Raw genomic sequence first — 23,679 nt, forward strand, 5'->3', positions numbered from 1 at the left:
CGTAGAAGTCAGTCGTAGGAAGTCCATTGCATTCAGTTGCGCTGACCAGTGGCGCTGAAAGTCAAATTCCATCTGTAGTATGCACATCTGAAACCAGCCACGGTTTTCTCCTCTATGCGTGGGGCCGCGGCCGTGCGTCAGCAGTTGGCTTGCCATCATCTAATGTCTTCCGGGACGCCCCCATTGCAATGACTTGCAGCAAAATGACACGCCGAGCGACAATACTAGAATCTCCGCCCTCCTCCCACGCTCAATTTCGAATTAAGAGCGCAGGAAGACGATTGCGTAACGTCTAATTCCATGACAGCGGTAATCGCCATATGATGAGACGGAGCGCATTCAGGCTTCGCCGCGCGCTCCTCTCCCAGATAATTTCGTTTCGACACCGGCAGCTGTCTTACCGGTTACTTAGCGTATCGGAGGTGGCCTCCTAATCGGTCCGTCGAACGGTTCGCGTCAGAATCGGACGGGCATCGGCCCCGACATGGTCGGAACGCGCGGCGGGCCAGGAGCGACGGCGGCGCTGGCGGCCCTGATCGGCTGAGAGCATATCTGGAGCAGCTGCAGCGGCTGTGGAGGCTGAGACGGGGCAGCTGGACAGCCGGGCAGCTGATGAGATGTGACGGCTCTGACAGTTGTAGCATCTGAGGAACTGTGAGCAGTGCTGACAGCTGGACAGCTATAGCGGCTGTGGAGTCGTACTGGGCATATTTGAGCGGGTGTGACAGCTGTGACAGCTGTGACAGCTGCGGCAGCTGCGGCAGCTCCCAGCGGCAGACACCCACAGCGGGGTGCGTGTCGGAACCCGAGGCCGGCGTCTGTTCCGGACGAACCGGGTCAGGTCGCCACCTGACGGCCGGGGCCGAGGTCGCGCCGCGCCGACACGCTACCGATCAGGCCAGGTCACACGCGAGACGCACCCCCCGACCCGACCTCGGCACGCGCTCGGCTCTGTGCGTATAATGGTGACCTCTGAGTCATCCGAGCCGCCTATCGAGGCCTCTTCTCTTTCAATGATCAAAACACCTGCCGTGCTTCCTCCTTTATCTCCCGCTCATCTTATGCATGCGTGAGTAATAGTACGGTGCTTTAGTTTGCATGCTCAGTTTGAGCCATATTAATTACCTATTATTTCCGCCTTCTCCCCTACAGTGTTATTGTTAGGCATATTATCTTCTGCAAGCTCTACGTATATTTCGTAAATGTCGTGCGCTCTCCTGTAAATTTTCCCTTGTGCGCGTCCCGTTCCCGATACTTGCAGGTCCCACTCAGCTCCCTCTTCTCTTGTCTCTAATCTCCCTCTTTCGTCCATCTCGGCCCCGCGGCGGCTCGGCGCGAAAACAGCAGTTTCACTTCGTCTGTGACTGCTCGGGTGGTGAGGTGAGGGCCCGGATTATCATACTATCCGGACCGGGGATGCCGGCGGCGGCCGGGGCGGGGCCGCGTCGAGCGGCCGGCGGCGCTCCGAAAGCGGCGACGGCGGTAATTCGTGGCGGCTCGCCGGTGACCTCCGCCTGCCCTCCATCATACCGGGTCCTCGGGCGGACACCGGGGCGGACCCGACGGGAGAGAGAAGAGAGAGAGAGAGAGAGAGAGAGAGAGAGAGAGAGAGAGAGAGAGAGAGAGAGAGAGAGAGAGAGAGAGAGAGAGAGAGAGAGAGAGACTCGGGATTGGTGCCAGACTCTGCTCCCCAGTCTTCTCTCCGACTTGGGCTCATCATTATGCTGTTTGGCATTGTCGATGCAGTAATGGTGAAGAATGGCTTGAAAAAGCTTTTACTGGATAATGTCTGAGATTTGAGGGAGAATGACTAGTCTTACTTAAGAACGATTACGTCGGCCATCAGGAACCAATGTGACATTGGTTTTCCAAGTAATTGCTGGAAGATTATCAACACAGCTTTCAGGAATTCTTAGCGGCATCATTATTAAACTCAAAACTTAAAAGCTGCCTTGTACTGAGTAACAAGGAACCTCTAACGAAAACATCACATGCCAATCAAAGCGTAATCGTGTACGCATATAAACAGGTCTGTCTTCCTTCTCCATGAGCCAAAGAACGGTAGCCATGCGTAACTCATCAATCAAAGCTCCCAGGGCGAGCCGTCGGCGACTCTCCGGTCTGGCATTACACAATTTGAGCTGTCAGCCGGCTTGTCTGCCGTCGGCACATTACTGCGGCGCCTATCCGAGATAATGTCTCGGAGATTCATAACGCCGTGACACGCTAACCGCCGCGCTGCCCGGCGAGACACCGGAGCCGGCCGGCCGACCCGCCCGGGTCAGCCGGCTGGACCGACCCGTGTCTGCGCACTGACCCAGGAATGCACCAATTGTACTCTAACGGACCAGCCGTCACGGTCCAACGGGCTCCAAACAGAGCCAGCCACAAATCATGCGGCTGATCGTCATATCTTCCGCACTCGGTAATTGTTTGATTTAGGTACGGTTGTTGTGGACAGGGCTCGGGGACAGGGTGCTCGGAGGTATGCGGTGCGCCCGGTGGTCGGCAGTGACGTGTCGCATGGCCCGTGCCGTGCCGCGCTCCGGTGTGGAGAGTGGCAGGACCGTTCATCAACTCCTGCCGACAATAGCTGTCACCGGGGTGGCAGTGTGAATGATGGGGGCGCCCCATATGGTGTGCGGGGGACGGGGACACGTGCCCGGGCACCGGCTCATGGCAACAGGTCAGCACTTACAGGCCACCTCCCCGTGTCACTGAGGCACATCAGACTCACAGCGGCAGATAATCGCCACTCCATCTGCTCCAGGTATTTACCCGGTGGCCGCTAAAACGGATAACGTCACTCACAACAGGTGGGCACATTCCTGACGCAGCTATCACCGGATCGATTAAATGGAAATGTTATGCTGCACGAAATCTGTCAACACGAAGCTGATTTCAATGGGCAGGTGTGAGCGCCTCCAAACGGCAGTTCGATGAATTCATTTGCATGCACCTGACGCCCTCTGATGCCGCTCGTAGGTGGCGGAAAATGTTAAATATTCTGAAAATTCTGACCTACCTACATGCCTGCACGCCCGGCGCCGGTGCAGCGCGAACTAATGGCCGGTCGTTCGGTCTCATTCAGAGCACAGCACCGTGCGTGCCGCGGTAAGGTTCGGACGTTTTGATGAATCTGAGCCACTCGGGGCGTGCTTTGCTCTCAAAACGCACCCACGCAATCGACACTAATCATCATTTTCATTTGCATACAAATTATTCCCGACTCTGATGTATGCGCCGAGTGTAGTTTCGGTTCACGGTCGGTAGATGGTGCTGGGGGCGCGGCTGGTCCGCGCTCCGGTCCGGTCCGCCCCGGGGTCAGGCTGGCAGCTCGGCCACTCCACAGACCGGGCGGCGGTCACTGCTCCTGCACAGCCGGCCGTTTCCAGTGGGAGTCCGGTGGCCCTCAGTAATATATATATCGGCTGCCGGGCCGCCATACCGCCGCTTTACAGAAGCCCAGTATGCAGCGGGCATGCAGACAGGCTGCAGGCGGACATAAATTTCCCGTTAATGCGTTCGCGCCTGCAGGCGTGTTCGGTTTTATGGGAGAGCTTTATGGTGGTGCCGATGAGAGGCCCAGTGGTTAGACGAACTCTGGGAGCAGGGCGGTGGCAGGGAGGACCGGCATAAACAACGCAGAAAGGACCGTTTAATGCCAAATATGCCACGCAACATGTTAAGTATGCGTCCCTTAGTGTGCGCTAAATGTGCATAATTGCACCTCCTCGTCCTTGGTTTTTGCGTGGTTTACCAAAACAAACTAGTTTATTATTTTATGGAGGCTGTGGTAGCTGACAAGGCCCGGGCCTGCCAGCTCATTTCCTTTCCAAGGAATGTAGCTAAATGAGGAAACTTTCGAATAATCTCGGCCGTGCCCTTTTCAGCTGCGGTGATTTTGATGCTCGGCGAGATAAGATGTGTGGTCAAAGAGAGGCCGGGCACGAAGTGCGGCGCCGGCTGCCTTTGCTCTCTTGTCGACGTTCTCCATGAACTGAGCGCTGTACCCTGGAATAGCTGGAAGACCTCCCGGGGCCGGGATTATTGTCGTGCTTTGGTCGGTCTGCGTCATAAGCCCCTTGTCCTCGCTAAGTGTGAAAGGGTGCTCGTGCTTTTTAAGTATTCACTACATGCATACTCGCCGGACAGCGATCGGCATGGACGGCATTCTGCGCTAATTGTTTGCTTTTGTTGAAATAATTTATAGCCTAGCCAAGATGGTAAGGCCAATGATTTTATCATAGGGAAGGTAGGTAATCATACCCCAACAAAGTAAGTTCTTCAGGTTTGTGTTCTTAGTTCCTTTCTAAACAATCGCAGCTCTTAGTTCGATATTCAATGCCAAATGAAATATTTTATACAAACAGGGTTGAAAGTGGAGGGGCCATGGTTCCTTCTCTTAGCATCTAAGATGTCACCTTGTCAGGTATGCTGCCTCAGCTAGGGCCGGCGCTAAGGACGCGGAGAGCTGGCCTCTGGACCGTCATTAGAGCTATCCTCCGTCCGTCAGCAGTTTGTTTGCCGGCCGTTTTTCCACACCTGGACCGGGGGCGCTATTTGTCCTCCGGAGCGGCGGAATGTGCCGCTGATGAGCGGGCCGGACGGCCGGGGCGGGTCTGCGGTCAATTAGCCGACTGCGGGACGACCGCCCAGTGCTGCCACCTGTCCGGAGAGGGCGCAACTAGCGGCGGCCGGCCGGCGCGCGCAGCCGCAGTGTGCTGAGGACGCGCGACGGGTGAGTGCCACGGTCCCAGCGCGTGATATGTGAGTAAAACCAGCACGTGGTGCTCTTACTGGGGGACGGTCCCGTGTGAAGGAGTGTGCTGTGAGAGGGCAGGGGCGGGAAAAACTAGTTGGTGATTTTCTGTTTTGGCTTGCTGTGCTGCTGCGGATTATGGTGATACTTTTCTGTGCAGTAATGCCGTCGCTGGTAGTCTTCTATGGGGCGCTGCAGTCTCCACGCGTTCTGCTCTCACTCTCGGGCGTTTCATGGGTTGTCTGCATGCAGTTCGTCTTTCGCCAGTCGGCCTGTCCACGCCGGCCGAAAGTGGGAGTGTTTCACCATCGTTTAATTGCTCACGAGCGGCTGATTAGGGCCTATCGGCCGGCTCCGAACGATCGTGGGCGAGCGGCCAGTACAGGTCGGCACGGCATCCGTGCCCCGCGCGCTGACCCACCGGCCGCTCTTGCTTTCGTTGGCGCTGACCGTGTTCTGTCGGACACGCTCGGCGGTTTCTCAGACGGGTCACGACTCCATCCACTGCCCGCCTGTTTTACTTGCTCAGTAACCACTGCCGTGGCACGAAAACTGGCCTTATCAGCGTAACGGCCTCATCTCATTAGCCCGCCGAGTTTTATCTCAGTTGCAATATCTCGAGATTGCGTTGTATCTCCGGCCACACAGGGTAACGAAGCATAAACCAACACTGCGTTGGCCCACCCTGTGTCCGCTCTGGCCTCAGCCGGGAGGTGGAGGCGGTGTGGGCGCCCTCATACCGTCTCAGGACGGAGCGGGCTGGGCCGCCGACGCCACCAGTCGCCTTCAGCAGGGACGGCGATGGGGTTCAGTCAGTGCGGTTTTTGCCTCGGTCCGACCGGTCCCATACCAGCACCACCCTCTCATTACAGCGTCCCACCTCCTGGGAGAGCCGAGGTCGGCCGCCGGCACCGACCATCAATAGTGGAGGGAGTGCTGCTCATAACCTCACCGTCAGACGCACCCGGCGCGCATACCGCATCCCCTCCGCACCCACACCACAGCCCCTCGGCGCATCACATCCCCTCCGCGCGCACCCGCACACCCCACACAGCGAGCCGGGCGAACAACGGGAATAATGGCCGGGATCGGTGTAATACGACGACAGGGCGTCACACACCTATTGAACACGGGGCTGTTCGACAAGACCGAAAACATGCGTCTCGAAAATAAGGAAATCCTTTCCATTCTTCGGTGGTCACGCCGAAGCGAGCGGCGGGAAAAGGGGCGCTCTGTGGCATTCCGCGTTTGTCTCGCAGAGGGCGGCCGAACCCCACCGGACCGGGCACCCCGCCGCGGTACTGAGTGAGCTCATCTCTGTAACGATACCCGCGGAGGGAGACCATCAGGGACCACGGAGACCGCAGAGACAGGCGTTAGGTCAGCCAACGGTCAGCCGGTAGGCGGGCGCCGGTCTCCGCCGCTCAGTCTATCTCCTGTGCAGTATCGCGGCCGGCGCGGCGGGGCTGGCTCCTGTCTGCGCCGCTCGGGTTATCTCCTGTGCTCTATCGCTGCCCGCGGAGGATCGGCGCCGAGAATCCGCCGCGGGCCGGCAGTGCAGCAGCCGCCGCCGAGCCTGGCGCCGGGCCAACTCTGCTCGGACCGGCGAACGGCCGCGTAAAGCCCGCCGGAATGCGGGAGGAATTCTGTATCGATTCCAGCGCGACCGCCGCCCGTCGGGCACCCGCTCCGCCGCCGGTGCTCGTGGGCTGGACTGCTGCAGCTCAAACGCCAGCTGAAGTATTGGTTCAGCGCTGCAGGAAAACGGCGAGATTTATCTCAAGCGCTTAGGTAATGGCCATGGTCTTAGCGCATTTGTATCAGGAGCTGCTGGCTTGAGATGCCGATTATTCTTCCTCATCCAGGCTTGGACGGGAAGAAGAAAGCAGCTACTGCTCAAGGAGCTTCTGGTCTAGTGATGGTCACATTATCTCGGCTGAGATTAAACTCATACGTTGAGATTGTTGTTCCTCGGTAGAGAGCGGCTGCTGTTTAATTCCTGTGTCGTAAAGAGCTCAGCGCCTGTCTAGGAGTCCGGAGTACGGGAGCCCCGCCCGGGCTATTTCTCGCCCCGCCGCCGTCCGAGGCCATGAGCGCGCCGTGCAGGGCACCCGCCGATGGAGGTCATTACACACTCAAATGGTGGGTGGAGCCCACGGCGTTTTCTACATAATGGCCGCTTGCGGTGAGAGAGCGGCCGTTCGGCCACACCGCGGCGGCGGCGCCACGCACTCGGCACACGCACGCGCACCAGATTCCCTCCGGTCACCGTGGGTCCGTCGGACACACCGTCCGGCCGACCCCCGGTGGGATACCCGTGTCGGTGGCGGCCGAGCGGCTGCCTGGCCACCGGGCGCTCATTTACATAATACATGCCGACCAGGGGGCCTGTCGACACGGCCAGCGGCCTCCTTGGTGGTTCATAGCGGCACCAGGGCGACCGATAGCGTCTGGTGACGCGCCCAGGCCGCGCTGTAGAAATGGCCGGTGAGCTCGTGTACTCCGCCGCTAAACTGCAGCTTCCTTAGTGAGGCGGCTAAGGGCTGAGCGTAGCTGCAGCAGATGGATGTTCTGAGAACCGCATGACGTGCTCAAAGACGATACATATCGTCGGTTTGGAGTATGACGTCGTTTAGGATGTGATGTCATTTGAATGAGAGTTTGAGACTCATCTTTCAATGTTAAGCCGATATCCGGAAAGAATACCGGATTGATGACGCATTCTGTGATATATTGTTGTCAGACTGTAAGATTCATCCAATACGACCTACAGGTTAGTCGATATTTCAAGTGAAATATATGACTTGTTGTTTTGACTCGCTGAAGTTCGCTTAGAAGTAAATTATTGCTTTGATTTGATTCGTGTCATGTCCGTTAGCTATCCCTTGACTATGATAACGGCTTAAATATGGTCCAATGACTATATGGTTTATGCTGTTTCATTAATCAGCGATGATTGCAAACACGTAATGATAATTATTTACCGTGGATTATAGGTTGGATCTGCTTTGGGCGGCGGCACGGTGCCGGCACTGCACAGTCGTGCTAAACGTCTGCTCTCGTTCTGTGAGTTCAGTGCACTCGGCAGTCGCATCGCCTGCAAGGGAGAGATGTTCTTGAATTCATATGACTTTTCACACCCCATTTTATTCGACTGCCGCTGTAGGAGAGGCTTTTTAGTTCAGTAACTTGGCTGGTTATGTGAGACGGACCTCTACTTGAATAAATTTACATGCATCGCATCCAGTTGCCATTTGAAAGTTGAATGTTTTGTCTCCTCGCAAATGAGCGTGGATTCTTTGCCTTAATGATGACTTATTGTTCATGCCATCGGACCAGTGCAGTGGTTCCATTTACTCGCAGTTCTCTGTTCTTTATCCCTGCAGCCCATTTTGAACCGGTTTGAGACGAGACGCGCCGGCCATCGGCCCTTCCTGAAAAAGAGGACACGTGCCTTATTACCCCGCACCTTTCTCCTGTAAAGATTCCCTCCATTATCCCGGTGCGGAGAAGGTGGTAGGGATAATAGCACACCACAAATTCCTGCCGTGGCCTAAGCGTTTTACAGCTGACGGAGTTCCCGGTATATTGTGACGCCCGGGGCGCCGATCCGCCGCCACATGGCCCCTATTGTCCCCCGTCCCGTCCAGCGGCCGGCCGGGCCAGTTTTCACCCTGTCCGCTAGGCGGGGAGCCGAACCAAGGCCGAGGCTCCGCGCGGCGAATCCAGCCCGGCGAGATCTCAACACACTGTTTTATGGACGCCAACTTCAGCGGGCGCCGCGGGGTCCTCGCCCTTGGAATTTGTCGCCGAGAGCGCGGCACAGAATCCATACTCGCACGAGGAACAAAAGTGGGGCCTTGAGCTCTCTGGAGAATGTGCCCCCGCTCACGACTCGCCGCCGCCCACCGCCGGTCGATCAGAGGTGCCCAGTAATGAACTCGACCGTCCACGCACCCCCACCTGCCTCTCGGCGCTCTCGGCTCGTCAAGGACGACACGACTCTGCTGCCGAGACTGAGGAGAGGGCGTACCGCGCGCACGACCGCGCCGCCCCCGCTGCGGCACTGCTCTACATTACTGAGAGGGCTCCATCGAAACACCACCTCGGGACAGCGCGGAAACAGCAGTCGTGACGTCCAGCCCGGTAACCTCGAATCCGGCGCCGCCTCCGCCCGCTCCCTCCTCTCCACTCGCTCCTTCCCTCTCCCTGTCTCCCTTCACCGCCATCACGTCGCCATCCCGTCATCGCCGAATGATCACCTGCGTCTTATCACGATTCGGCCCTGCCCGATCGCCAATCCGTCCAGATCAGCCGTCCCCCTGCCACCATCCGTCCTCCCCTCCCCAGCCGAGTGGCACGCACGTGGCCGCTCAGAGATTTGGGACGGACCGATGGACGGACGGGCGAACCCTTCGGCCGTTCGACAGGTGGACAAACAAGTGTTGTGACGGCGGCGGCGGGGCCGGCCCGCGGGCGCCGCCGCCGGTGACGGCCGTCCCAGCGGCCGCTCGGGCGCCGCCGGGCCGTCATCAGCGACCGCCCGTCACCACCCGGGGCCCTGTCGGCGGCGGCTGCCGGGACGGAGAGCACACCTGTCAGCGCTGACTGCCGCGGCCCGCAGACCGCCCAGGGGCAAGGCCGCGCGGTCCGGCGCGCCAGCGAGCCGGCAGATGCCCGGTATGCGGGGATCCGGGAGAAAGGATCCCGGCGTCGCTGGTTAAATACAGCGACAGCCCAGCTGCCGGAGCGGTGGTATCGGCCATGGTCAGAGGCAGGCATCGGAGGAGGACGGGGGCGGGGCTGCAGAGCGACAGTGGCAGTTTGGTGCTCATACGGCACCTGCCGGCAGCTGTCACGGAGAGGGAGCTCGACAGTGTCCGATCTGTCCTCGGCTGGGGGCGGGAGCGGCCCGACCGTCCAAAAGTAGCCGCCCGCCGCGCCCTGCTGACGGTTACGGCTCCTCGTAAAACGATTCCGGTATGGAACGGCATTGACACGGCCGTCCTTGAAGTCAGGAGTCTGAGGTCGCTGGCTGGCAGCCGTTACCGCCTGAATGTCGACATCTTCCCACTTATCCAGCGCCGTTTTGTTCATCGTGAGAGTATATGAGGTCCGCGGCTCGGCGCCGTACGGATTTCACCGCAGAATGGTCCGCACTTCTGACGAGGTCCCCGGACGCCAGCGGCCCTGAGTTTTCTTTTCTTGCGCGACTCACCAGCGACGATAACTTGTCTGGCATAAACCCGGTCGCTAATTAATGATGATGAGCGGTTGCGCGCCGGGCGACGCTGACACGGACTCTGCTAATCGCGGCTAATGGGTGCCACTCGGCTCTAACAGCCCCCAGTCTCATTAGCTGAGGTGCAATTTGGTCGGCGGTGCTGCCGGCCCGCTCTGGTTTGGCGCCATTACCGTCCGGAGCTGGCCGGTCTCGTGGCGACCCCGGGCGATAGCAGCAGCCACAGCAGCAGCCCGTGCGCTGAACCCGTGCTGGCCCCGTGGTCACGTGGGTTCCAGAACGAGCGGCCAGTGCGCTGACCCCTTGATCACGTGGTGTTCTCGAGCTTAGCGGGTGCACTGGTCGCTACAGTGGTCAGTTCCAGAACTGTTGTTGAGTAAAGAAGAATGCGGACTGAACGGACATTTGGAGTTCCGGAATGGTCATCTTCTCAACATGATGAGAACTCATCATCGAAATAGTTTCTTATATTGCACCGATGATGCTTGAAAATGAAGACGTTCGTTTTCCTAACTGCGCATGACCGCCCGTCCCCGGGTCACGTTGAATCGACGACCGACCGTGTCTGGCTCCGTGACCGGGTCAGGCTGGGGCTGCCACTGGCCTGCGGTTTGTTCCGTGAACGGGTCACGGCGGGGCTCCTACCGGGTCGCAGTGCACCGTTCTGTGGTCAGACTCACGACTAACTCACGGCGACTCCGTGACCGGGTCACGTGATACTCGTGACCGGGTCACGGTCACCAGGGCGCCGGCCGGAGCGCGGTCAGCGGAGGGTGTCTGCAGCGTCCGGTGTTGTTAGGTAGAGGCCGGGCCGGGCCGCGGACCGTTGGGTGCAGAGATATCATCAGCAGTCGGTGTACCGAATACATCATCAGCCGGCCGTCTCGCCTGGCTACCCGTCCATGTACGGTGGTGTGAGGGAGACTGAGAGCGGGGCAGTGCAGGTCAGTACAGGGCGACCCAGGTCACCACATGTTGACAGACATGACTTGAGTGAGGAAAGGGGCAGCGAGCGACCCCGGTCATTGCCGACACACTCGGCTCGTACCAGGGCAGGCATGGGAAAGCGACTGATCACATCACTACTTACCTACACACAGGACTTGAGTGTGGAAAGGGCCAGTGAGCACGAGTGATGTGGAAGGCATGCGGCATGGACAAGCAACAAATTGACATGGATGTTTAATAGTGTTCCGAAAAAAATTGGCTGTCAGAGAATCCAGAAAGAAGAGGTCATGATTAATGACATTGTAGAAGGAATTTGTTGGTTTGTCATCACTAAGTGACTCATCTTTGTCAAAGCATTGATACATGCTGATGCGCTTGGTGGTCGGATCACCACATGCATGAGCTTTCCTCTAATCGTCTATGACTCACTCGGTACAGCTCGATCTTAAACTACGACCTGACTTTTTGTGCTTTACCTGTGTTACAAAATTGACAATATAGGTAAAGGACGCTCCACATTCAACCCAAACATCAAACACCGAATGAGAGCTGGCACCCGATCCAATTTATGCCACCATTCCCCTGAACTACACCGGGGTCCTATCTGAGACGTGCATCTCCGGCGTAATGGCCGTGTCAAAAAAGCGCGCTGTCCCGTCCGGCCGGCTTTTGGGGTCACCTGGTGGTGTGTCCCAGATCGGCACGGCGCCACCTGGGGCCAGTTACGGCGTACGCCGGCCTCTGCGGCCGGGTAATCAGCCGGTACAGATGCAGCGCCGCTCATTACGGGCCTAATGGCCCACCCTTCTCGGACTGACGGAGCGTCCGGGTGGTGATGTTCGGGTACTGGCGTCCGGGTACTGGTACTCGAGTAGCGTCTGTCCTCGGTGAACGGTGCCGGTACTGGTGAACTCAGTTGAGTTGAGTTGAGTTGAGACTGGTGAGCTGCTCGCTGAAGTGATGGGGTGAACGATATCTGGCAAGTTGTGTGATACCTACCGTTTTATCATAGTTTGCGCGGTGACAGATTAAACAGTTCTCTACGCGGAGTCGGCCGTTCAAGTGCTCGTAGAGCTCAGACCGATTTCGGTCCGGTCTTGATCTGGTCCGGTCTGGTCCAGGTCCGAACGGTCTGTTGTGCCGGTTTGGTTAGCCCCTCTCCACCTCTAACTGCCGTCCGGTGACTGGTACAGTCTCACCCCTCTCCGCCTCGGACTCGCGTGCCGTGACTGGTACGGTCTCACCCCTCTCACTGCTCGGCTCATTGGCATTCAGCGTCACGCCGCGCCGCCGCCGACGGTCGGCCGGCGCACGCACAACGCCGCTGCTCGAAGGTGGTGACCTCCTGTAGGGGCGGCCCGCAGTCCCGCTGAGCTCCGCACGGACGGCAGCTCGGTCCGTCGCTCCCAGCTGCCTCCCTGGCAGTCTGCCGCTCCCAGTCTGCCGCTCCCGGCAGTCTCCCAGTCTGCCGCCGCTCCTCTCCGGCCCGGTCCGCAGCAGGCACCGCCGCCGGCTCCTGGGTGTTTTGATGACGATGCGGATGCGGACGAAACTATATTTGGTGATAATAAATTTAATAAATTCGCTCGTAAAATCACGTGCTACTGGTATGGTGGGTGGATACACCCATAACTGGTCATGAATCAAATGGCTCGACTGCCCGGAGAGCCTGCTGGGGAAGTCGGCGGAGCTGCACCTGACCCCTGCATCATGTTGGTGGCGTGCTCAGGCGCCTGATGGGCCTCCTTTGCATATTGTGGTTTTACCGTCCCACTGGGGCACGCTCGGGGCACCAACAAACACAGGCTCACCGCCGCCAGCCGCCGCCTTCCCAGGGAAGTGTACGGTATATGGGGTTATGGCTCCGTCCGGCGCAAGGTGGATACGATACTGCGGAACTCATCTTCCGTTCTTCAGCGTGGAAACGGGCACTCAGCGCTGATCCACATTTAGTTAGACCATTAGCTCCGCATTTGTGGTCTCATTTAGGAAAACATTTGGACTCATTTGGGCTATAATCTAGGCTGAATAGCGAATCGCGGACACGGTATTTGCCCATCCAGCTCGGCGTCAGGTGTCGAACCCTTTCCGGGTGGTGCGGGCGGCCCGTTACACCGCTGACCGGGCGGCCGGTGATGAGGGAGGCGCCGCGCCCGGCCGGCCGACCTCTCCTGCCCGTTCACACCCGCGGGCACCGCCGCCGATCCGTGCACCCGTGGCGTCTGCACGTGCCACGGGGCAGCCGGACCGGCCCGCCTACCTCACGTCCCATAAACAACTGCGGCCGGCCGGGCCGTAACGGGAACGGATGCGGCCGCGGCCGTGCACACGGGCCGTACCGAGTGAGATATTCGCCGGCCGTGAGCTCATGATATCGGCGGAGGCGTAATTATCAGCGCGCTAATGGACGGGCAGGCGAGCACCCGATGGAGTTATAGCCGTCCGTATATTAGCTGCAGCGGTAGCCTCCGTGTGACTGCACGGCTTCCTGATTCGCTCCCACGACCGCTTAGCTCTCATGCCCGTGTAGCTTGTGCTTGTCGTACTAAAACGCTACCACTGAATAAACATGGCTCGGAGTATGTTGTTAGTTTTGTTTTAGTGATATGTATCGCTGACGCCTATTCGTTTATCGATTTAAACCCGAATGTCTGTTTCACCTCATTCTCCTTCTTTTCCGCAGGTGTGTCGTGGTCCGCAGCCGCACATGAGTCGCTCCCAGAGTGGTGAGCGTTCGGCGCCGCCGCCGCAACTGCTGGCCGGATCGCCTCAGACGGGCCACCCGCCATTCTACCAGGCCACGGCCATGTACAAGCCGCCGGCGCAGCGGCACAGCCCCGGCCCCAAGCCGTCGCCGCTGAAGGAGGTGCGCGCTCCGGCGGCGCGCCTCTCGCCGCAGGGCCCTCCGTCGCGGCTCAACAGTCCGCCGGTCAAGCTGTCGCCTCTGATGGCCTCGCCGCTGTCAGCCCAGTCTCCGGCGCACCTCCAGAGCCAGGGCCCGGCTCAGTCCCCGCTGACCTCGCGGCCGCAGACGGCCGCCTCACCGCCCGGTGAGGAGCCGCCGCAGACCCCGCCGGAGCGGGACGTCGGCTACGCCAGCGCCTGGGCAGAGATCCCCAGCCGATCCTACCACGCCAAGGTGGCGAATGTGGCGGCCGAGCGGCCGCTGACGCTGTCGCCGCCGGCCGGACAGTACTGGGCGCAGAGCCAGGGCGTGCGCCAGCCGCGCTGTCAAGTCAGCGTGCCGCTGCAGCCGGCGCCGGCCGGCTCGGCCGGCTCCTCGCTGGAGAGGGAGCCCGCAGAGGCCTGTCAGAGGGACCCCACTCCCGGCGAGTCGGACAAGGAGGCCGTGGAGGAGGCGGCGCCGCTGTCCGCCAAGGAGCGCAAGGCGCGCGAGCAGACGCACGGGGAAACCACCACCGACTGCGGCACGCTCGACAAGAGCTCCTCCGAGAACGACGCCATCATGAGTCGAAAACGGCCGCCGACCAAGCTCAAGTCACGCCGGCGGAACATCCTCAGCTTCCCGCAGCATCTGAACGCGGACGACCTGCGCTGTCAGGTAAGCGCCTTCCGAGAACGGGGTGTGGTGGTGGTGGCATTGGAAACGGCTCCGCTCTCCCGCTTTAATCTCATTCCTTCCTGCTGTGCATCTGACGCGCCTCCTAACACCCGTGGTCACCGCAAATGACTAACTGGCCGCAGAGGCTCATCAGCCGCCGGAATTTCCGGGCCAACCCGGTGTGACACTCACACCGAGCGGCCTCCCCGTGTAATCTGGGCACTCCCCTCGCCGGCCGGGCCGCGGCACCGGACCGGTTACGGGTCGTAGCAGCAGAAGCGGGCCGGCCGGCCGGCTCAGGTCGCAGCCACTGCCGCCACTACCGCCGTCCGCTGCCCGCTGCCCGCTGCATGTCCTACTTGAGGGATTTGCTAGTGTTACGCGGTGAACTGCTCCGGGTCGGTACTCGGTAGTAGCCGCTGGCCGGCACGAGTCGGGCGCGGGCGCAGAGCGCCGCGCCGTGTTTACTCGTCTCTGCCGCGCCGCGAGCGTCGCAACCCGTCCCGCCGGCAGCGGGGCGACCCGGGCCCTGATCGGCGGCCGGCTAGTACTCTTGCCCGCGCTCACATACGTGCACGTTACCCCGGCAACGGGCTATTGACCAATGAGAAGCGAGAAAAGTGTTACGTCACTGCGATTTTTCATATACCTGTGCCCCCCGGACGTGACGTAGTGTGCTCGCGCGCGTGCAGGGTCTCTGCGATCGAAAAAGAGCGCTAGCAGCGCGCCACTCAACGCCGCAATTGTCAAAAGCGGCGTGTTAGTATGCTTTATTATGAATGATGTGTGTAAAAGTGAATTTTTATGTTGTTTATTTGGAGGAAATGGTTGGAATAAATTAAGTCATTTTTATTTCTGTTGGTTGGAGTTTTTATTCAAAAGATTTCGCTCTATACCTACCATTGATATTTACTGAAAATACCTTCGCTTGAATAAATTGCAGATATTTGGCAACTGAAGTGTTAGGTAAGCCTAAATGATATGTAAAAAGGTAAGAGACACCCTGATTATCATTTGAGAAACGAAAATATATGAATTTTCCTTATAATACTCGCTCAATATGCTACTCCGCGGTTTATGCCCCGAGGGTGTCCGAGGGTTCCCGTTAGTTTGTCGTTGGCGCTCGGCTCGCGCGCGAGCCGACGTCACCGCCTGTGACGTCGGCTCGCGAAATACGTCATACCCTGCACACAAAATAGCCGGCTGCCGAACAGCGCTCCGGAGAGAGCCGCAGCGACCCTCTGTGGTACTTACATACAGGCCGGCAGTCGGACCGGGGGCAGGCTGATCGGGCCAGACAGCGGCGCACGGGCTACCGCACTAGCGGAGATCAGATGGAGGGACTGAGCTGAGGGCAGACGGTTGATGTCTGATGGTCTAAGCTCCGTTTATTTCCTTCAATATTGTTGACAAAATGTCTTGCGGCTGTCAGATTACTTGATTTTTGCCATTTAAGCTTAATTTATATGCCGATTTATGAACACTGCTGCCTAATTTGCCTGATAACGCCCAAGTAAATGAACACCGGCAATCACACATTACCCAGCAATAGATCTTCTAATTGCCCAGACGTCGTAAACTGTTAAACTAATTATAATTAATACCGGTAAATACATCGTTACAGGTGGCATGCCATCCATTCGAGAATTACCATCTCTTCTAAATTCCGCCCACCCTTTCAGCTTGGCTATAAACCCAACATCTAATGTAACAGCTTATCCCTCGGGTCTACACTTTGTCCGCCCTTCTCCTGGGATTTTTTTTCCCGACTTTAAAGCGGGCTGACGCCAATATCCTGCCAAGCCACGCCGGCTTCAGCCACAGGCAGGCCAGCACCCTGGCCCCAGGTAGGCTGGGCTCGCCGGGCTCGCCGCTGCCTCAGCCGCCGGGGACGGGCGGAGCGCCGGGACGGACGCCGGGGCGGGCCGGGAGGGCAGCGGGCGTCGCTGCCAGCCAGGGCGGCCGGCCCGCCGGCGGGGCCCGTATTATGCGCGGCGATCCCCATCACTCGCCAAAGTCCTGACATATCAAGGACCGGGCCGCGGGCACCGCCGCCGGCCGGGCAGCGTGCCGCGGTCCACCTGGAGGGGAGGGGAGGGGTGTTTGGACTCGGCTGGGACGCCGGGCCCAGGTGGAATGGGAGGTTTGGGCTCTGAGGGACAACAAGTTTAATCCGCAGTAGGGTGGGGTTGACGACGAACACAGCACCTTTCAGTCTGCTCCGAGACCTGCCGATCTGGGGTATAGTATGCACTATGCGGAAGCCGGAAGCGGATTGAATCGGACTGGGCTGTAATTGGTTCAAGTTAGTGTGAAGCTGGCGCCGAGATCAGAGTGTGGTCTGCTCATTTAGCCCACCGCATCGGAGTCCGATGGGTCCAGAACTCTGGGTTCGAGGCGAAATTGAAAAACCGTCTCTGAGTTCAATATTATTCACACGGTTTGTTGTGGTATGAATGTACCGCATTTGCATAATCAAATCCACCCTTTGCGAGTATTTCACTCACCACCCTGCACCCTGCTGTGAGGATAATCAAGGGCTGGACCACTCCGGAAAGCTGGAATGCCCTCTTTGAATGACGATATCAGTCGGCGAAATATTCCAAAACAATAGGTAATCGCCTGTGAGTCTCGTATGGTCGTGCGCCCGACGTGCGTTTCAATCAGTACTTCAAGGAATCTACGAAGAAGCTGGAATTTACCACGTGCATGCGCCAATCGGCAGGTCCGTACCTACAGCGGGCAGGGTATACCCTGTTGCTCGGAGCCGCACCAGTTGCTGTATCAGCCGACTAGGCCCACTGCTGAGTCACAGTCCCGGAGCGGTCACCCCGTCAGCTCCACCGTGTCCGAGAGAGAGAGAGAGAGAGCGAGTTATACGGGCCCGTGACAGGGCGCCACTTACACCGCCATCAGCGGCCGGCCGGCGGTGTCGTGCACCGGCCGCCGGCCGACCCGATTTGCATGCGGCCGCGCCGGGGTCCGCCGGTCAGTGTGGGTCGCCCCGGGCCCGGCGCCGGCCCGGCACCTTCCCAGCGTGCCCCCGGCACCGGACAGCCGCGCCCGGCCTGAGAAAAGGTCGGGCCCAGCGCGCCCCGGCGTGGGACCGTCTCCCACACTGCGGCCGGCCTCCACGGCAGCCTGCCAGCGAGCAATGAATCGCCGTCACTATCACAACGGCTCCGCCGCATGCAATATGGAGAGCGGTGGCCGGACCTTGACATTAGGCGACGTTTTTTGGCTGGCTGGGCATTGTCTCGGCATGTCGCCGCACCTCAAAACACGGGCGGACAGGTGTTGTTTGTTCTCGTGCGCACGAGTGGTCGCCACGCCCCGCACTGTGCAGATGGAACGCGGATTTTCACATGCTTCTACATGGATGCCAACATTTCACATAACTAAGACTCGGTAAACGTCCTGTAAACACCAATAACAGGTGTTATATATTCACAGACCCGACTGGGATGTGGTAGTCTATGATCCATTCCTTCGTGCACATCTGTCACGGACAAAATTGATAAAATTGAAATATGCACATAATTATTTGCCCTATAACGCCTAATATTTAATCAAGCGCACTTAAATTGGTCTGAGCTAATCCAAGGCCAAGGTGATCGTCTTACTAGGGACTTGAGCCGAACATGGTATGCGTCAACAGCAGATAACTTTAGTAGTGCTCGTACAAAGGTAAAACTATTTTCGCCACCACCTCGAAGATGCACAATAACATCGGTTAAGCTGAAAGATGCCGGAAAGGTATTCTGTCGAGGGAGCGATGATAGAGCGTGCTAGAGAGTGCAGATCCGATCGAAGCAGGCCAGGTGAAAGAACGCCAAAAACAAAACAATTCCGAGTGAAGAAGCTAGCGCTCAGGGCTGAATAAAGAATACACATTCTTTTTGGCATTTAGAGGTGTTTTGGTGCCTGCCTGCAGTCCTCTTATCTTTACAATAACGTCTTGTTTCTCAATCAGTGCCCCACTGATCAATAAGGCCAGCATGTTAACAGGCATCGCCTGGATCTGAGAATTGCCACAAAGCAAGGTACTGCAACTTATCAGTTCTCTAGGCTTTAGGTAATAACGATTAACGAGTTACAGCAACGACTGGCTCCTAGATAACCACAGACCATCAAAAACTCGTCTGATGTGTTGTTTGTTTGCGCCCGTGTCGACAACAGCTGTGGTTTTCCACCCTGAGCCTGTCACCGATCCGGACATTGACCTGTAGCCGTGTCGCTGGCTCGTTACGGGTGCCTGTTACATCCCGCTGCCTCCCCGCCGCAGGGTCAACGGTGACCCGGCAGGGGACCCAGTCGTAAGACCAGTCAGCGCTCGGACATTGCTGCCGCAGCGGAGCCCATAATCTGTCCACGTGCACAACGATCACAGAGCCATCAGTCTGACGATCTCCAATTACCAGGAGTTTCCATATTTTTACATGGCTGGAATATAAAAAATGCACGGCCAACATAACTGCCTGCCTTCCCGGGAATCCACGCCTGCGGTATACCTGCCGTAATTGGTCATCCCGCCGGAATGGCCAGCCCCGAGGAAGACATCAACCAGCGGTCTAATCTCCGTGTCCCCGTCGGCACTCCAAGCTCGGTCTGACCGGCCTAACGGGCCGCCGAGCTGCCTTATGGCTAATGAGTTCAACCGGACGGCTGTAACACAGGCTGCTTTACACCACAGCGCGCTGCTCGGTCGTAGTTTTCTCCCATGTTGTCTGCTCCGTTTAGTGCCTATAGCTACCGTGTTTGAGTCTCTTTTCTCTATATCTGTAATCTCACAAATTGCTGGTTCTTGAAGCTTGCCTGCTCTGCACGGTTCATGCCACTGCGTACCGAGGTAGGACCTCAGTGACTAATATATAAACAATGCATGCATCTTGCATGGATGCTTGTAGATCACAGAGATTCATTTCGTGGCTTCCTTACGTATTATATATCTCATGTTCGGCTTATCTAATGCCTGCTCAACTCACCGAGTAGCTGTTTGATCGGTGTGATACGCCGCTGCACGGAACGAACTGCGCTATAACCACGCCTGGAGTGTGCTGGAATGCATGTATCATGTGTCGCGCACCAGTGTTCGACTCCATTGTCCATGTTAAGTCGGCCTTAACGCGTGCTTAGGCGGTAACTAACCCTGTCAACCCCAGAGCGGACTTTGTGCTCCCTGTTTGACCGGTGTGACACCGTGTTTGTACTCTGAAGTTCAACCGTACCCTGAGCTCCTCCAGGTGACATTCGAAGCTCATAACCTGGCCCTCGTATCGTCTGACTCCTAGTTGGATGAAATAAAAATGTGTCATGTAGATCACGTGGTTCATGATCACTCTGCGTAAATGATACTTGACTTCCTGACATCGCTGCGTCTGCCCCTCCCAGACCGGCACATATATCACAGGTCTCACCAATCTAACGCTCGCGCCTCTCTCCGTCCCACAGCGGCGTCCCGACCCGTACGGGGGCGGCTCGTCGTCGGACGAGAACCGGTCGTCGGGTCATGCCAGCATGTCGGACGGACACACGTCCTCATCACCGCCGGCAGAGACGCTGCCCCGACACGAGCACTACCGCAGCCAGCTACGGTCAGTGGGGAGAGGGGAGACACTACCGCAGCCAGCTACGGTTAGTGGGGGAGGGGAGACACTACCGCAGCCAGAGCTACGGTCAGTGGGAGAGCTTCTTTCAGTTGGGGGGGGGGGGAGGGGCACAGACACTACCGCAGTCAGCTCCAGTCATTGAGAGAGGGGCATGGGTGGGGCACATCTGAGCAACCGGACCCTATCGATTGCGCTACTATCTAGAGCGGCAGGGGCGTGTAATCCGAGGTTAATCATCAATCAGGTGAAAAAATCGCCACCCCGATCAGTCATCGTTGAATGATGGATTAAACCCGGCTGTCTGGAAATCGGGTCACTGCTGATACCCAGATAAGCAGCTGGTAGGGTATGCAGAAACGCAGCTATCGCATATGGGACGCACGACTGAGTGGACAAGAGTCGTGCCGTGCATTTATTCATGACGCCTTGACTGGAGACCTAGTGCCGGAACTATGGTAGTGCGCACTGCGCACACTGGAATATGATCCGCTGAAGAGTGCGCGTACAGCGCGTTTGGAACGGGGGATCATCAATCATTGTGCGTTTTGAGCCGGGATATCCCGCCCACGGGCCGGCTCGAACATGACAGGGAACATGTGCTCCAAACTCCCCGCCGTAGATAGCTGTTATGATAACCTGCGAGCTGCGCAGTGCCGGCGCAGTTCTATAAACGGTGCTGACGCGCTCCGAATAGGTACTGTAACGAGTGTTTTTGACGTCCGTTATTCGTGGTCGATATTGAAGCCATGCATGTGCCTCTTAACATTGAACTTTGGAAGATGCCTAGCTAATTCAATTTCTTTTTAGGACCATGGTTTTGTTATCGTTTTGTCCATGCCGAACCTTTCTCTTCATTTTCTTTTGATATAATGTCCACCAGGATGTACTCGAAGCATGTCACTGCCGACTATTTTGACAGTTGTTGCAACTGTTCCTCATACCTCGATGGTGAGATGACTTCATACTATCATTAAGTCTTATCGCCGATCGCGGTGGCTATATTCGTGGAGAGCTGCTGTGCCCATATGGCAGTGAGTTACGATGTGCCTATTGAAAAGTGACGTTAGTGGCCTCTAATCTCGGAAGGCGTCTTGTTTACGGCTGGCTGCCTGTCCACCTGTTTCTGCTACATTCATTCTTACCCGCTAATTACATGTATTTTTCATCTGCTTATGTTTCACGTCACACGTGCCCAGCGTTAGTTCGTCGACCCCCTCCTGACCTGATGATCTCGGCAGTCTGACCTCATGCCTGTGTTTGACCTCGCCCTCGACAGCGGCTGACACTGACCTCGGAACTCTGTTCTTGACCTCGGGAATATCTAACCTTATTGCCTGGACAGTGTCTGACCTTGATTTCGACGGTCTACCGTAATGACCTCGGCAGTCTGTGACCTTGATCTCGGCAGTATCTGACCCCATGACCTGACCCTTGTCTGACCTTGTGCCCTCGGCAGGTCGGTACCGGAGGACGAGCGTCTGTCTGGTCCGGCTCCGGCGCCGGCGCGCGCGGTCCGCTCCCAGAGGCCGGGTCCGCTGCGGGCCGGTCGACACCGCCCAAAGGTCAGTACTCGGACACAACCCCCGGCCCCGGCCCCGGCCCGGTGGGGGTGGACGGGTCAGCTCCCACACCATACACGGCCACTGGGCACTGGGCAGGGTGTGAGAACCGCCCGCGGCGGAGTAACTTATAGCGTCCGTGAGAAAACAACGGGGTTGAGCACATGTTTTTATTACTTAATGCAGCTTATATCAGCTCGTAGATTTTAATCTGTAAAGTGATAGCATCGGTGACAAATTGCAGACTTGGCAAGGCTTGTAAAGCAAAACGATACTATCGATAGTACTGCCGTATTGACTTTGATAGCAGTGATAGCACACATTGACGTATTTCATCGTGAGATCACCACATAGTTAAGCTGTGCAATTCGTATTCATTCAGTAGAGCTGGGCTGGTCCACACCTGCCTGTCTGTCTGAGAGCTGTTCGGTCTCAGTCCGTGTCTGGCAGCGTCTCCGGGACGGTATATCAGGAGCCCATCGCTCCGAGCTGTCTGCTGGTGAAGGTCACCCGTCACGCTTCACCCCTAGCCCTGCCCCTCCTCTGGCGTGCCTTCCCCACGGGACGATGGCGTCTTGTATACCCTGAAGTGTCTCTTCTTCCGGGTTTTCGAGCTATTATGTGTTCGTTTAAGTTAACACTTGCGTTTCGATTACTATGTCGAGGTTAGGTCGAGGTTAGTTACAGGAAGAAGTGATCGAATCTCTTGAACACTTACATATGTTACTACGTCTCTTGTCCCCACGATGATCACCGCAACTCTTCACGTGCACCCTCCCCCCGTCCCCGCCCCGGACTCCACTGACCCTCCCCCCCCCCCTCGCTCGCCATCAGGACGACCTGACGCTGCAGCTGGAGTCGGCCTCTGGTCTGGACGACATCAAGCAGGCCATCGAGCAGCTGACGCTGCGCTCCCAGGGCTCGCGCACCTCCTACTCGACATCCACCTATTCGTCCATGTCGGGCTCGGAGTCGGAGCCGGTCCGGCGGCTGATCCGCCACTCGTCGCTGGAGACGGTCAACACCAACGTCACCGCCGCCGACGAGTTCGTCTGGGTCGACTCGCACAACAGGTGGGTGTGGTGGTAGGAAACGGAAGTCGGTGAATTCTGAACATTGTCAGAAATGCTCAGGAAGCTTACGTGAATGAGTAGCTAACCGGTGGCATACAGATGTGGCCTAAGAATGAGTCCATTCGTGCGATCATTGGCAAAAAAAACTTACGTAGTATCTCTACGTAAGTAGTTGTACATGAATTAAGTATTTCGTGAGTATTTCTACATAAATGGGTTTTAGGTAGTTCACCAGCGGCACGTAGATGATGTAAGCTAAAAATCGACTCACTCGAGCAATGAATGGGTAGTTTACCGGTACCGTGGGTACTGAAGTGTGCCGATGACGACAGTGCAGGGGAAACGCACTCGTGTGTGATTTGCTATGTGTTTTAGCATCAGTGGTATTTTACTCACTTCCGTTGAACTTACGTGATGTTGGGTTATTTTCCAAAGTTTTGCCTTTGTCTGACATTTGGCTGGATGAATGGGTATTTTTGAACACCGCACGCTCCACCTCACACCCTGGTCGCCTGTCTGACCACCAGATCAGGTGCCGGTCGCGTGCGGCATATGTAAAATGGAACAGTCGGTCGCCGACTGTAGCGCTGTTTCCATGGACTGCCCTTAGCGACCCGACTAAGGTGTCAATGTCCCCTCCCCGTGACCGGCGCCGCCCGGCCGATTTGAATAGACAGTCACGCTGTCTCCGGCTGCGTGTCACCCGGTGCACCGACAAAATATGTCGTCAACAGGCGCTCACACATAAAAATGAGCCGGCAAATATTCACGGGCCCCTTGTGCACACAAAGGCTGCATGTAGACGCTAATGCAGTACTAGGCTCAGCCCTTGTCGGTGAGGGCTTATCCAATGCCGCATTGCAAAGCAAACACTGCTCATGGCTCTGATACTGGTCATCGCGAGGAGGGGCGGTCAGGGTTCGG

At 57.4% G+C, this 23,679-nt stretch overlaps 1 protein-coding gene across 4 annotated transcripts in view; it reads left to right on the top strand.

The window, feature by feature from the left end:
* Positions 1-23,679, top strand: part of LOC122382266 (ankyrin repeat and BTB/POZ domain-containing protein 2-like) — a 96,064-nt gene that overhangs the window by 60,228 nt on the left and 12,157 nt on the right. For 2 of the 4 annotated variants that reach the window (XM_043367371.1, XM_043367372.1), the window contains 4 exons: positions 13,636-14,514; positions 19,966-20,108; positions 21,580-21,685; positions 22,517-22,755. In XM_043367371.1, coding sequence (XP_043223306.1) covers positions 13,636-14,514; positions 19,966-20,108; positions 21,580-21,685; positions 22,517-22,755 — 1,367 coding nt within the window. Of the gene's footprint in view, positions 1-4,716; positions 4,771-13,635; positions 14,515-19,965; positions 20,109-21,579; positions 21,686-22,516; positions 22,756-23,679 lie in introns of those variants that run through there. The other 2 variants (XM_043367374.1, XM_043367373.1) reach the window with 2 other exon arrangements.

This window comes from Amphibalanus amphitrite, unplaced genomic scaffold (assembly GCF_019059575.1).
Source record: "Amphibalanus amphitrite isolate SeventyFive unplaced genomic scaffold, NRLGWU_Aamphi_draft 000136F_arrow, whole genome shotgun sequence".
NCBI lineage: Eukaryota > Metazoa > Arthropoda > Thecostraca > Balanomorpha > Balanidae > Amphibalanus > Amphibalanus amphitrite.